Consider the following 14,204-nt stretch of genomic DNA (forward strand, 5'->3'; position numbering starts at 1 on the left):
GAATAAATTAATTTTTAATTTTTTCATACGATAATCGACACTATTATTGGAATGACACTGAGTGATCGTCAATTGAATGATTATGTTCATTTATTTTATGTAACATCTGTGACAGTACCGTGACGTTAGAGTGGCGACTATTGCAAATTCTACCTTATGAGACATGCTACGTACCATTTGGAATGAGCTCCCCTTCCATGGTGTTTCCCTAGCGCTATGACATGTCCTTCTTCTTCGAACGAGGCTTCTGGAGAGTACTTAACGGTAGGCAGCGGTTTGTCTCTGCCCCAGGCATTGCTGAAGTCCATGGGCGACGGTAACCACTCACCATCAGGTGGGCCGTATGCTCGTCTTGAAGTGAGGTGCTTTTCAAGATATTATCAAAATAACCCTTCTACTCATATCTGTTCATAAAATATTTATAACTACTGATACCATGTACTCCACGCTTTTTTTACAATAAAATTATTTTTTCTTACACTATTTTTGATTAAAATTTATTTTCTATTTTTTACTTGGATTTTCTATGAAGGCGTATTTTGTTTTTTTAAACTATTATTTATTTTTCATTTTTTAGTAGAATTTAAAATTTTTTAATATATATTTTTTTATTATTGAATTGTCATCGGTCCTTAATAAGTATACCAAATTTCGAGTTAATCCGACGTTTTAAAGGGGGTCAAAATCATGTTAAAAAATTCCGTTACAAACATACATACGACTGAAGCTAATAAAAGCGTATTAAAAAGACATATCGACGCTTGAAAGGCAAACGTGACTAAGCGACAATAACTGCTTTGTACATAAATGATAGGCAATAACCATATTCGATGCGCAAAAAAATCTAGATCTATTAAAATCATTTCAATCCTACAGCTAGATTCGTTAAAATATATTTTTTTTCAGGTATTTCAACTTTAAATTAGTCTACCGTAAAGTTCACGCATTGTCGCTTAGTCACGTTTGCCTTTCAAGCGTCGATATTGTTCAAGGTTGAAAACTCACTTGACACGTAATAACGATGGCGTTACGGTCGTCCTTGGCTAGATACTGGTACATGTGCTGCAGCAGCGCGTAGTAGGGCGCCAACAGCGGGGCTCGGTGGGCGCCCGTGGGCCACAGCGCGCGGCACGCGTCCGTCACAAGCACGTGGCGCCCGAACGTGAGGCGACCGCCGCGGCACGCGTTGTACACGCAGTACTTCCCGCCAGGGTGACGACTCTCCAGAAATGCCTGTAGTTATTTATTTATTCAACTCCATGCATAAAGGTACAATGGCGGACTTAACGCCTGAGACATTCTCTACCAGTCAACCAACCAGGGTGTAGAGAATCCAGTGATAGGGTCTTTACTTATTGCGAAAATAGCAAAATTGATAATAATATTACATACTTATACAAACCCAAACACGGTATACATATACTTATATATATCGTCACATACAACAACGTACACAATGTTATATCATGATAATAATATAAAATTTACACATAATATATCACTATAATATATGAACTGATGTAAAGATACAAAACAAATAACACTAGAAACAATTGTATAATTGGGTTATACTTACAAAATGCAGTCTTTCAATAAGCACTATTAATTAGAATTTTCACCTTACATTTCATTTTATTTCATCAAAATCGTAAGTTGAACTTACCCTAACATCATCGATGTGATTAGTCTTATATGCACTCTCGAGGCCTTCAGAAGGATATGGCATTACAATAATACGACTGGTAATGTAGCTTATGTCTAAATCGGTTCTCGCAATAGACCTGAAAAAAAATTGTACACATGTAACAAGAACTTTTTTTTATTCACAGCCCACAGCCCACCTGGTGTTAAGTGGTTACTGGAGACCATAGACATCTGCAACGTAAATGCGCCACCCACCTTGAGATATAAGTTCTAAGGTCTCAAGTATCGCTACAACGGCTGCCCCACCCTTCAAACCGAAACGCATTACTGCTTCACGGCAGAAATAGGCAGGGTAGTGGTACCTACCCGTTCGGACTCACAAGAGGTCCTACCACCAGTAATAATAAATTATAATTTTGCGGGTTTGATTTTTATTACATGATGTTATTCCTTCACCATAGAGGTTAATCGTGAACATTTGTTAAGTACGTATTTCATTAGAAAAATTGGTACCCGCCTGCGGGATTCGAACACCGGTGCATCGCTAGATACAAATGCACCGGACGTCTTATCCCTTAGGCCACGACGACTTCATACTAATCTGCTCAATGGAAAACTTAATTTATATTTGTACTATGGATTATAGTTGTTATTAAAACTGATTACTGCTACATTGAATGCTGTGTTGCAATTAATTAAGGCATTGTCCCTAATATAATATATTTTCTAGGATATTTATAGACAAAAAGTCTTCACTCACTGTTGTACAGTTTGCATAACCTTCGATGAAGTGTCTTTCAAATTCTTCAAGAAGCTTCCCGCTCCTCCTTTTATCGAGGAAAAGAGTCCTCCAGAATTCACGGGCGGTTGCGGCAGCGGCGGCTGATGGTAGGGCGCTGCCGGGGGACGCGCGGGGGGCGGGGGGCGGCTGGGCTCCGGGGGCCTGGAGTTCGGTGCTTCCTGGCTGTTTGATACAGGATCTCTGTTCGCTGAAAGAACAAAAATAAATATTATTTCTGGCAACAAGTAGAACATGATTTAACCGATGGATTAATCAAAAATGAGTTATCTTTAAATTGAATAAGATTCCTTTGTAATAAATAATAAGGTATAAGGAACTTACTTTTATAAGTCCATTTATTTATTTGATTTAATTACATTACTTTAATAATTCGTCTGTAATGTTATATAATTTCATTGCAAATTCAAATTGGTGAAAATGTGTCATTAGGAGATACGCTGTTTCAGAAAGTTTTATTATGACTATATGCCTACATTACTTGAATTGTGAATTCGTGTAGAATTAGAACGGGACGTAAGAATGACCACGAAAACAACAAAAATAATAATTAACATAACGTTTATTTTTATAAATTAGGATATCTTACAATTTTTTTTTGACTTAAACTACTAATAGTAACAAAAATATTGCTCGATTATAAACTAATCATTAAAAGTAATATATTGAGTTGCTTGTGATGAATTTCAAACTGTTGTTCATTGAGAAATTGAAAAACTATATTATTCGTTTGTATATTCGAATTCGCATTGTTGGTATTTTAGTATTATTTTAAAACAATTGCTACTCTCTTTGCTACCTTTTAAGATACAATTTTTATTATTTGTATATCTAAAACTAGAGTTATAATAATTAAATGAATATTGTATATTGTTTCAGTGTTAATACTTTTCTATCGTGTGCTTATTATAATAAACAAGATGATGCATGGATCACTGTAGTTTTATAACAATGTTTAGGTAATGAAAAGGAATGTTTATTAAGTACTTTTTCGGTATATTTTTGTCAATATATTTTTTCATTTGGAAATGTTTCCTGTCTCATTACAGCCAAATAAAAAAGACCAGCGTGAAAATGCTCTCACTACTAAAATAGTTACCTGTGTAGGCTTTTGTAAGATACGATGATAATATTTAGTGGTACAATATTCATTACAGAATTTTTTTGTTGAAGACACAATACCAATAATGTCAGCATGGCAAATTCGACTTAATATACATTCGCTTCAGTAGGCAACTTTACATAGCAATACTGAGACGCAGTTGGCAAATCCCACCCGAGGTAGCAGTTTTATTGAAGTATCATATCGCCCACCCGAGGTAACAGATTTATTAATGTATCAATTCCAATCAACCTGATTTCTATATTCGAAGCTGTTAGCGTAATCTATAATTGAATACAAATACGAATTTCATTATACGTCGTCAGCATAGGCACATTATTAAGGACTCAACAAATTGAGGTGGTTATTGGCTGGAAACCGCGATAAAGCTCTTTAGATGACTCAGAAAAGTTCTCAATTAATCAAAACATTACGGCGATCAGTGTGGGACTGCCAACCAGCTTAATACAAATCGTAAAGAGATCACGTTATATGTATGTTTTCAACATTACATTTTTTACATATTTGGAGGAAGCTAATGCAAAGCGAACGACATCTTATGAACGATATAATGAAAAATAAAATCAATTTATCTGCTAAATTATTTAAGCAAAATTGGTTAGCTTTTTGAGCAATGGACACAGCTGGTCTTTAACATACTTTAACAATACCAAATTCATCAACAATCCTACCAGGACATATTCTTAACAATAAACCACAATCATATTTAGGCGTATGGTAAAATAAGAGCACCATTATTCACTTTATGTCTTAACAGCCGTTAGAATGTAATTAAATAGCCCTTATGGATAATCCATCATTTCCTCTGTATAACGACCTGAGTTATTTATGTCTTTTCATGTACGTCTTTCAAAGGAGGTCCAATTAAAATTTAAACGGAATGTATTTTGAAATGTTTCTAATTTCTTAAAGTATACAATTTTATATGGAATGTTTTATATAGTGTATTCTGGAAAAGTTTCATTCGAAGTTGTAGGCCTTATGTATATTTTTTATATAAAAAAGTGATCTAAATGTACAATAGTTGCAATAAGTAATCGTATTTACGCCTCTTTAGGTTTTAATTTCCTTTGAATATATATTATAATAAATTTTAACCATCCTAAAACTAGTTTATGCATTTTAATATTATATAATATATATTTGTCAACAAAAAACATTATGGTAACTTAATAAGATAATAATACTATTTAAATTGTTAAATTTGTACCCAGCTTATGTTGGAATGTTTCTATTTTGCACAACTCATAATACTTACATAGCATGTAAAAAGAACATGAATTAATACTTAAAAATTACTAGAAAGGTCCATGTACAAATCAAATCCATTCAAAAGTACCTTTTGAGTTAGGTAATTAACAATATGATTTTAATTGAACTTAAACTTTTACATATACATATATATTTCATTTGTCTGGTCTGTTTATTGTTTGGCACAAGTTTTAGTCTTTCTGCGTTCTTTCTCTTCAGAAATAGTTTTTTTTCACTCTGTTTATTTCGGTGTTCGGTATTCAAGATTTTAGAAATGAGTCGTCTATTATCAAAGGTGGCAATCTGTGCATTTGGACAAAAAAATGTTATTGATATGTCAATACAGATTGATTTCAATATAATCGTCTCCTTCAAAGAATACGGTTCAAAACCTGCATTAAATAAAGGTTAATACTTAACCCGTTATTTATCTAAGATGTCGTTCAGAAGAGTTTTGTGACTGCCAATGGAATACAAAGTCAATAATTCGTTTTTCTGATTTACCAATAATTGTCCAAAAGTCACATTGCCGGCTTTGATAATAGTCGACTCAAATATAAGAAATAATAAATCTAATTGACATTTTTTTTGAACATTATTTTTCTAGTTTATTACTGTTACTTATTGTCATCGTAGACGTAAATCCGTAAAGTCGTTTAAGGCCTTTTAACAAGAAGAAAATTTGTAGCTATTTTTTTTAAACTGCCTAAATTTCAGTTTACTTATTCACAACCTTTTACAAAACACTACACGCCTCGATATAAAGTTGCCGATACCTATCACAAAAAAAATTAAATTTTTCACAAATATTCATTCAGTGAAAACACGCTAATAACTAACTCAACAATAATACAAGCGATAACAATATAAATTATGACAATAAATTATAGACAGAAAAATTAAACACAACTAATACTCATCATTGCGAGCAAGTCCCAGTATTTAGCGCATGCGTCAAGTGTGAGTGCGTTCTTGATGTATTACTAGCCTTCACGGGTATCATTTAAACGAGAATACTATGGGGCATCCGAAAAAGTTGAATACACCTAAAAGGAAAAAAAGAAACATATGATATACAGGAATACTGTGAAGATTATGTGAAAATCCGGGCCTTTTCTTCCAACACTGAAATAACTTTCTTTTTCTACGTAAAATCAGTGTTGCCAACATAAAAGCACAGTGATCATTATGTTCTGCTGCAAGACTGTTTATAACGGAGATGTTTGACTTCCGGTTTTGACTTTCCTAATAGATTTAAGTTTTATAGTAAAAAAAGGCGCGGAAATTCACATCATACAAGGAACACATACATGCAACATTACATTCATTCGTCTAATAGGAAGCTTCGCTTCTACCAGGGGAATTTTCTTCCTACATGCATTTATGGAAACATACATGCTATTTATCAATTTTAGCATTTAGTGACAAAATTTAAATTTCTTACAATATAGTAAATTGCAATGTGTATAGTTTAAAAAATGTTTAAGAAATATTTGTTACATGTCCCAATTATTGTTTTATCTTTATTTCCAAGTGGTTAGCTGAGCTTTTAATGCACATACTACATATCAAGTGTTCTACAAATGCAGAAAGCAATATACAAGTAGATAAATAATAATAATAATTTAAGACAAGATAGATAGATTTTAGATAAGATAACACAATTTGAGCATGTCCAGTTACAGTAACTAGCTACAATTGTTGGTGAAGTAAATACCATTTGTTAAGATGAAGTGTTAATATCCAGTACAAACATTGCATATATTGTTAGTTTTAGTTATACTTCATAAATCTATTTTAGTTAAAACTGCTACTAATAATAATTCAAGTCTGTTTAATTGACAGTCACAGAGTTTAAATTGACACCTTTTTTGTACCAACTAAAATATTAGTGCGTGTTTTAGCTAAAATACGTGGCAGTTAGAGTACAAAATAGAAGTTAGATTTAAAAAAAAAACGATTGATAAGTTACCCATATCCGCTTAGACCTCCTTCTCGTGTTGTGTCAGTATATTAATTAAAACAAACCACGGCTCTCAAGAATATACGTATTTATTTTCTTTTAAGCTCAAAACATAAGCACATGAATCACATGATGTTACATAAATAAAGTATCTTTTTAACATTATTTGTCATTTTTGTATCCATATTCTTCACATGACACATTTCAAGACTAATAAATCTTGTTATTAACGTGTACTGCTTTTGTACCATTAATTGAACAATATTTTTTTAATTTCTTGAAATTCACCATAATTCAATTTAAAATATTTTATTTAGAAATTTATGAGGAATGTTCAAAAACTTCTGAATTCAATTATTAATCACTTATTGTCTTTTGAAAATTAGTGTCTCAACTTTTATACACCATCAAAGGTGGTCCACTATTATATAGTACGTTTTGAGTTCAAATACAGCTATGGCAACATTTTTAAGCTTGATGATTTAAAAAAAAAAAAACATGTTAAACTATCACTTAACTGATGATTTGAGACATTTTTATAAACCACAGTGAATTCCATGCCACCCGTCCGTTAGTGCTGACACACTTTGCACACTCAAAACATTATCATGTTTGATTAATTGTAATATTTGTTAGTAAACTTATGATTATGTAGTTAGTAAGCAAATAAATACATAGTTAAACAATTAGTATTTCCACTATATACCTTTAAACTTGTTAAAGTAAATAACATATTGAATACTATAATTCATAAGGGGTCATTAGTAGGCTTGTGTTTAAATAACCTTATAGGAATGTTCTGTATTATAATAATTTCTAGCGAGAGATATCCTAAAACTAAATGTATGCATTTCATAAATGCACATTTACTTTTTGGTAATATAAATATTATTTAAATAGAATGTAATCAATTTGTACAAAATTACAGCTACAACATTTTTCGCTATTATAATTTGTTTATTGTGAATTCCCTAGTGTCTTTCATTTCTACTCAGACTTAAATATCAAATTAAAGCTAAATTTACTGTTTATTGATGTACTATTGCACTTAGTGATCACCAAAGTGCCTGAGCCTCTTTGTTGCATTATTAGAAGAAAAAAAAAGATATAAATAGCTGTAGTTGACCAATAGAATCATATAAATATATCACCATTAAAGCAACACAAAAAAAAACTACATCAATTGAAAAATATTTCAAGTCAAATAAATGCTATACTACCTTTTGGTGTTCAGAGAACAATTTCTTCAACATGGCCTTACCTTTCGGTGACATACGAACGTTTTGCAAAAAATAACCAACAATAGACATCGGAATGTAAGTAAATCTTACACGTAAACGTTTACAATACTATAGATCTCAAACCAAAAACAATGATGACGAAAACGAAAAAAATTTGAGTGTAAAAAGTCAAATAATGCTTGACCATGTTTAGCTCGAGTCTCCAATGCAACAGAACATAACGATGGATCGAATGTATGGGACCAGGTGATCCGCGCGACCGATTCGTCGAGGCGTACGCGTATTATTTAAGAAAGTTGTTTTATATCGTGAAAATGTTCGCAGCGGGACGTCTCTTACGATATGGTAGTGTAATATTTACTTGACTTCTTATTACCTGGCGAGCTAGTGGCCACAGATTGTTCAACTTTTTTACGCTCAAATTTCAGTGGTTGCTTGAGATTGACATTCTGAGTTTCCGCTATCGCAGCCAGCCGCTCCAACACATTGGTTATCGTCATCCTGTCAGCGGGATTCACTGTTAGACATCCACCTGGCGACAATGTGGTTTGGATTTATTTTTCTGTAATTAACTTAAATAAACAGAAATGTCGTAATATGTTTGAGATATCAAAGCTATGACATCATTAATTATTTTACTACATATTTATTTAGTACCAAATTTACATTATATAGGAAAAATTGTAACCCGAAGTGCAATATTACATTTAAGAAAACAGTTAACTTAATGTAATAGAAATTGAAATTTTTAGGTGTCCTTTTCGAATTAAGTTTGCTTTCATGTGTAGTTCCCCGATATCCTTTGCTAAAACAATCTGCTTCAGATGAATGTCCAGCACTTTGTATGGGATGTTCAACTAAAGCAGGTTTTAAAGTCGTCGTGGCCTATAGGATAAGACGCCCGGTGCATTCGTATCGAGCGATGCGACTGTGCCGGTGTTTGGATCCCGCAGGCAGGTACTAATTTTTATAATGAAATACATACTTAACAAATGTTCACAAACAACTTCGACGATGACGATCACATCGGGTTACAAAAATCGAACCCGCATAATTTTGCAATTGCTGGTGGTAAGGCGTCTTGTGTGCGCGCACAGGTAGGTACCAGAGAAGAAAAAAAAAAGTACCAGACTGGTACTACCAGTATGCTTAGTGCGAGTTTTTTAACATTCTCGATAGCGTAAAAGTTAGTTCATATTTGTATGGAATGGGATCGTTTGCGTACGTTTGCCGCTAGGGGCGCTGTTCCAACTGCATACAAAAATGGCTTAACTTTTACGCTATCGAGAACGTTAAGAAACTCGGACTAAGCATACAGCACACCGCCTATTTCGGCCGTGAAGCAATAACACGTTTCGGTTTGAAAGGTGGGACAAACGTTATACGGTAAAACTGTGACTTAGAACTCATGTCTCAAGTTGGATGGCGGTATTTATGTTGTTTGATGTCTATGGACATCTTGATGCCAACTCACTTGCTATTTTCTTTGCCCCTAAGCCCCTACATCCCAATATTCAAAATAAGATTAGTTTATTATTACTGCCAGACATTTTTTTTTTAAATAATTTTAGTATTGAACTCACTTATGATTTCATGAAAACATTTGTAACGTTGATCGTTAGGGTTCAAATTGTAATTTCCATTAAGTATTGCCAGCTTAGCGGAATCTTCGAAGGGGTGTTGCATGTAACACAAGGTGTATAATATGCACCCCAAAGCCCACATATCGACGCTGTGGTCTATTTTCCGGTTATCCCAGGTGTCTAACATCTCTGGAGCACGGTACATAGGCGTAGTGAATAAGGCCAACTGAAAAAAATATTTAAACGTAATTGAAAATTAAAAAAAAACCATCTGAGCATTACGAGTATTTTTGAATTACACAAGAGCCAGAGGAGCGATCCTTCGTGCCTTTGGGAAAGATATATTAAGTTTATAAACCAACTAAACCTAATTACAAAACTATATCCAAATGTTACAGACGTCTGAGAAATACGAAATATTTATAAGAACTGATCATACGAAGATACATTATACCTAGTCAGGTCATAAGTATTGTCACACAGTAAAAACTTTTCTTTTAGAATGCTGGCCACAAAAAAGTTTATTGAATTCGAATTTCGAATTGTTCATGAAAATAAAAATGTATACTTTTAAAATTTTACTCATTTTTAAATATGGAGTGCACTAGGAGTGGGTAATATCGGTTTTGCCGCGTATCGAATCGTATCTATATATCGAGGATCAATATCGGATATTGAATCTATATATTTTCTGAATCTATATATTGATGGATGCTAGTAGATTTTCTCGATTCATGATATTTGAGATTTGAAACGATACGCTGATATAATATCATAGTAGATATAGATTTAAGTCAACGTTATACGGTTGGTTTTCTGATATCAATTTATAATATGATCTTAAAGTAATAAAAAGAACATGAAAATAAAAATATCAAAAAAACTTTCCTTCATGCTTTTACCAGGCTTAGGACTGGCTACATTATTTTCAGTTTTTAGTATTTTGTATCTTAATTTAAAATTACAAAATATACCAAAAGAGTGTAGATTTCAAAAGTTTATTACAAACACAAGAAATAAACTCAATTATTTGGATTCAACTAAAAATAGAAAAATGTGTACTTTAAAAATCAAACACAAAAAACTTTTAAGTATTTATAAACACTTGTCCAAATATTCTAGTTCAAGGTCAAAGCGCGTGAAATTAAATTCAACGATGCAAATAGGCTATACTGCATTCAAGTTAGGGTCGAAAGTTGAAACTTCTTTTTTTGATTGTATCCTGCTGATACGCTAAGAATAATCTACAGACATATGGACTTAAATATAAGGTTTACAATTGTGTGGATAATGCCTGTTTCTGTTTCATTCATCACATGATATCCCTATCGTGCGCTCACTCACTCTGGCCGATTCGATACGAACCAAACGAATATCGCTGATATTAACGAATCGGTACGATATGCCGATGCGCATCACATCGAGCAATATCGTGTATCGGCTGATATCGAAATATAGATTTCGATTCACGAATCGCTACGATATGGCGATGCGCATCACATCGAGCAATATCGTGTATCGGCTGATATCGATATATAGATTTCGTGCGGGGCGATATCGGATTCAACGATATTGCTGCGATATATAGATATTGAATCTATATACGATTTATATCACCCACTCCTAGAGTGCACGCTTAAAGAAAACCGTGTTGCAGTTATTGCGTTGCATTGTTGCGGTTACGCGCCAATTCAAATTTTTAACATACTGAAAAATTTGAATACATATAACCAAAAGATTCGTTTATCGTACCATCAAACGATACAATGAAGACTCTAGTGTAGATGACAGGTCAAGAAGTGGTCGCCCTCGGTCTGTTAGGACTCCAGCAGTGATAAAAGCTGTGAAGGCGCGAATTCAAAGAAATCCCAAACGTAAGCAGAAACTGTTGGCCCTTCAGATGGGGTTAAGCAGAACCACGGTGAAAAGGGTGTTAAATGAAGACTTAGGGCTTAGGGCTTCGGGCATATCGAAGAAAAACAGGACATCGTTTGAATGCTCGTCTAATGGACCTGAGACTGAAGAGATGCCGCGCTTTGTTGAAGCGGTACGCGGGAAAAAAATATCGGGAAATTCTTTTTTCGGATGAAAAAATTTTTACCGTAGAAGAGAGCTACAACAAACAAAATGATAAGGTGTACGCACACAGTAGTGAAGAAGCGAGCAACCGTATTCCGCGTGTCCAACGAGGTCATTTTCCATCCTCGCTCATGGTATGGTTGGGAGTTTCTTATTGGGGCTTAACAGAGGTACATTTTTGTGAGAAAGGTGTAAAAACGAATGCAGTTGTGTATCAAAATACAGTCCTGACGAACCTTGTGGAACCTGTTTCTCATACCATGTTCAATAACAGGTACTGGGTATTCCAACAAGATTCGGCGCCAGCTCATAGAGCGAAGAGCACACAAGACTGGCTGGCGGCGCGTGAAATCGACTTCATCCGGCACGAAGACTGGCCCTCCTCCAGTCCAGATTTGAATCCGTTAGATTACAAGATATGGCAACACTTGGAGGAAAAGGCGTGCTCAAAGCCTCATCCCAATTTGGAGTCACTCAAGACCTCCTTGATTAAGGCAGCCGCCGATATTGACATGGACCTCGTTCGTGCTGCGATAGACGACTGGCCGCGCAGATTGAAGGCCTGTATTCAAAATCACGGAGGTCATTTTGAATAAACTTTAGTGTCATAAGAATCTATGTTTTGTTAAGTTCATTTTGGTATATGAATGGTTACATAATGAATAAACTTGTTTCAATTATTTTACATTAAACATGTGACAGAATTTATGACCTGACTAGGTATAGAGATTTATATTATCATTCTCTCTATTGGACATCAATAAATCAATATCCCTTTCTATCAACACTTATTTAAATTTTTTAAACAGATATGACAAAAAACGTTACATTAGTTAGGATATCACTACATAGTATAAAACAAAGTCGCTTTCTCTGTCCCTATATCTGTCTGTCCCTATGTATGCTTAAATCTTTAAAACTACGCAACGGATTTTGATGCGGTTTTTTTTAATAGATAGAGTGATTGAAGAGGAAGGTTTATATGAATAATAATATCGATTAAATAGTGGAGAAATCAATATTAAATTACAATCGAAGCGAGGGCGGGTCGCTAGTTTAGTTATATAATGAGTTTAAATTTTTGGTAATCTGTACTTAAACCATTATTAAGTGGTAATTTGGAATTTATATATGTAAACAGCAGTAACATAATATCTAAATCGATGTGGCTGGTTAGTGAAAATTATAACATTAAATTGTAATGAAACATATCAAGACCATGATAACCAAGATATAGGCCAAGGATATCAATTGACTGTAATTATGTTTAACAAACTTCTATTTCAGTGTATTAGCATACATATGTATTTTATTATTTTTTTGTAGTGTGATAAATTACCATTTTGTATTATCTCAAAGTGAAAAGAAGAACAAATGCTTTCAGCATTTTTTAATGCCACCTAAGGCAGATGAACCAACAGTCCACCTGTGTATGTGGGTTACTATTGGGTGTGGATAATTGCAGCATGAAAAAGAGCAGTTGAACTTCTACATGCTAAAAACGTTAAATTGATTTTTTATAAAAGTAATTTAAGTATAAGTGAAAATTGATAATTTACATTTTCTTCCAACATGTTTCTTTGGTTAGCACTCCATGATGGATTAGGCGAGTACACATCAGTTGTGGCAGACCCGAAATCACACAACTTCATTGTTCCTGAAAACAAATACAATATTGAGCAAAGACATTGTCTAAAAAAAATATAAAATAAGACTTATTTAAATTCAAATACCTTCATTGGATATTAGAAAATTTTCTAATTTAAGATCACGATGCGCAATAGGTGGGACTTGTGCGTGCATGTGCTGAACTGCTCTACAGGTTTGATAGAATACTCTAAGTATTGTTGGTAGAGGGAATGCCTGCCCTCTATTCTGTAAGGCCTCCATCAGACTTCCACCGCTGCAAAGATCAGTCAGCAGAAGGTACTCTCCCATCCCATGAGAGGTTTTTGTTTTATCAATAAACGATGCAGCTATGTATTTAATTATATTTGGATGACCTGACAGCTTCTTTAGAATACTGATCTCTTGGATGATGTTCTTGTTTGCTTGTTCATCAGCAGCCATTAATCTCTTTAAGGCATATTCAGTGCCAGTAGTTACATCTTGCGCAACAAACACAAATGCAAAACCACCTAAAATTTAAAGTTTTTTTAAATTATCTTGAATGTTTCAAATTGAATCATTGATTACAAATTGTAAAGTTAGTTGTCAGACTGAACAGATTGTTAATACCAATCTGTCCTATAGCTCCATTGAAGCAGTTTTATTTTTCAAAGGTTAAGAGCTACTCTAGCTTTTGCCTTAACTTGTTATACTGGCCATTCAGTTTACAACTGTAAAAGTACAAAATGGGCTTGAAATTATCTACTACATGAGTTTTTACACTATTGATTTCATCATCACTATAGAATAAATTGAGATTTAAAAAAATTATTGTCAATAGTCAGTCTCAATACATTCATGAAATTTTCCTTTTAAACTAGGTAAAATATAATATTTAGGTAGTAGGTAAAAT

At 33.6% G+C, this 14,204-nt stretch overlaps 1 protein-coding gene across 5 annotated transcripts in view; it reads right to left on the bottom strand.

Moving 5' to 3' along the window:
- aux (cyclin-G-associated kinase) overlaps nt 1-14,204 on the bottom strand; it is a 348,262-nt gene that overhangs the window by 330,229 nt on the left and 3,829 nt on the right. For all 5 annotated transcript variants that reach the window (XR_016324968.1, XM_028178277.2, XM_028178276.2 and 2 more), the window contains exons 2-8: nt 13,417-13,821; nt 13,243-13,340; nt 9,605-9,830; nt 8,398-8,553; nt 2,405-2,633; nt 1,664-1,781; nt 1,006-1,233 (exon numbers count right to left, since the gene is read on the bottom strand). Coding sequence is in view for 4 of the 5 variants with exons in the window: in XM_028178277.2 (XP_028034078.2) it covers nt 1,006-1,233; nt 1,664-1,781; nt 2,405-2,633; nt 8,398-8,553; nt 9,605-9,830; nt 13,243-13,340; nt 13,417-13,821 (1,460 nt within the window). In the remaining variant the exon portion in view is untranslated. The remainder of the gene's footprint in view (nt 1-1,005; nt 1,234-1,663; nt 1,782-2,404; nt 2,634-8,397; nt 8,554-9,604; nt 9,831-13,242; nt 13,341-13,416; nt 13,822-14,204) is intronic.

The sequence above is a fragment of the Bombyx mandarina genome, chromosome 22, assembly GCF_030267445.1.
Source record: "Bombyx mandarina strain Sakado chromosome 22, ASM3026744v2".
Classification (NCBI taxonomy): Eukaryota; Metazoa; Arthropoda; class Insecta; order Lepidoptera; family Bombycidae; genus Bombyx; species Bombyx mandarina.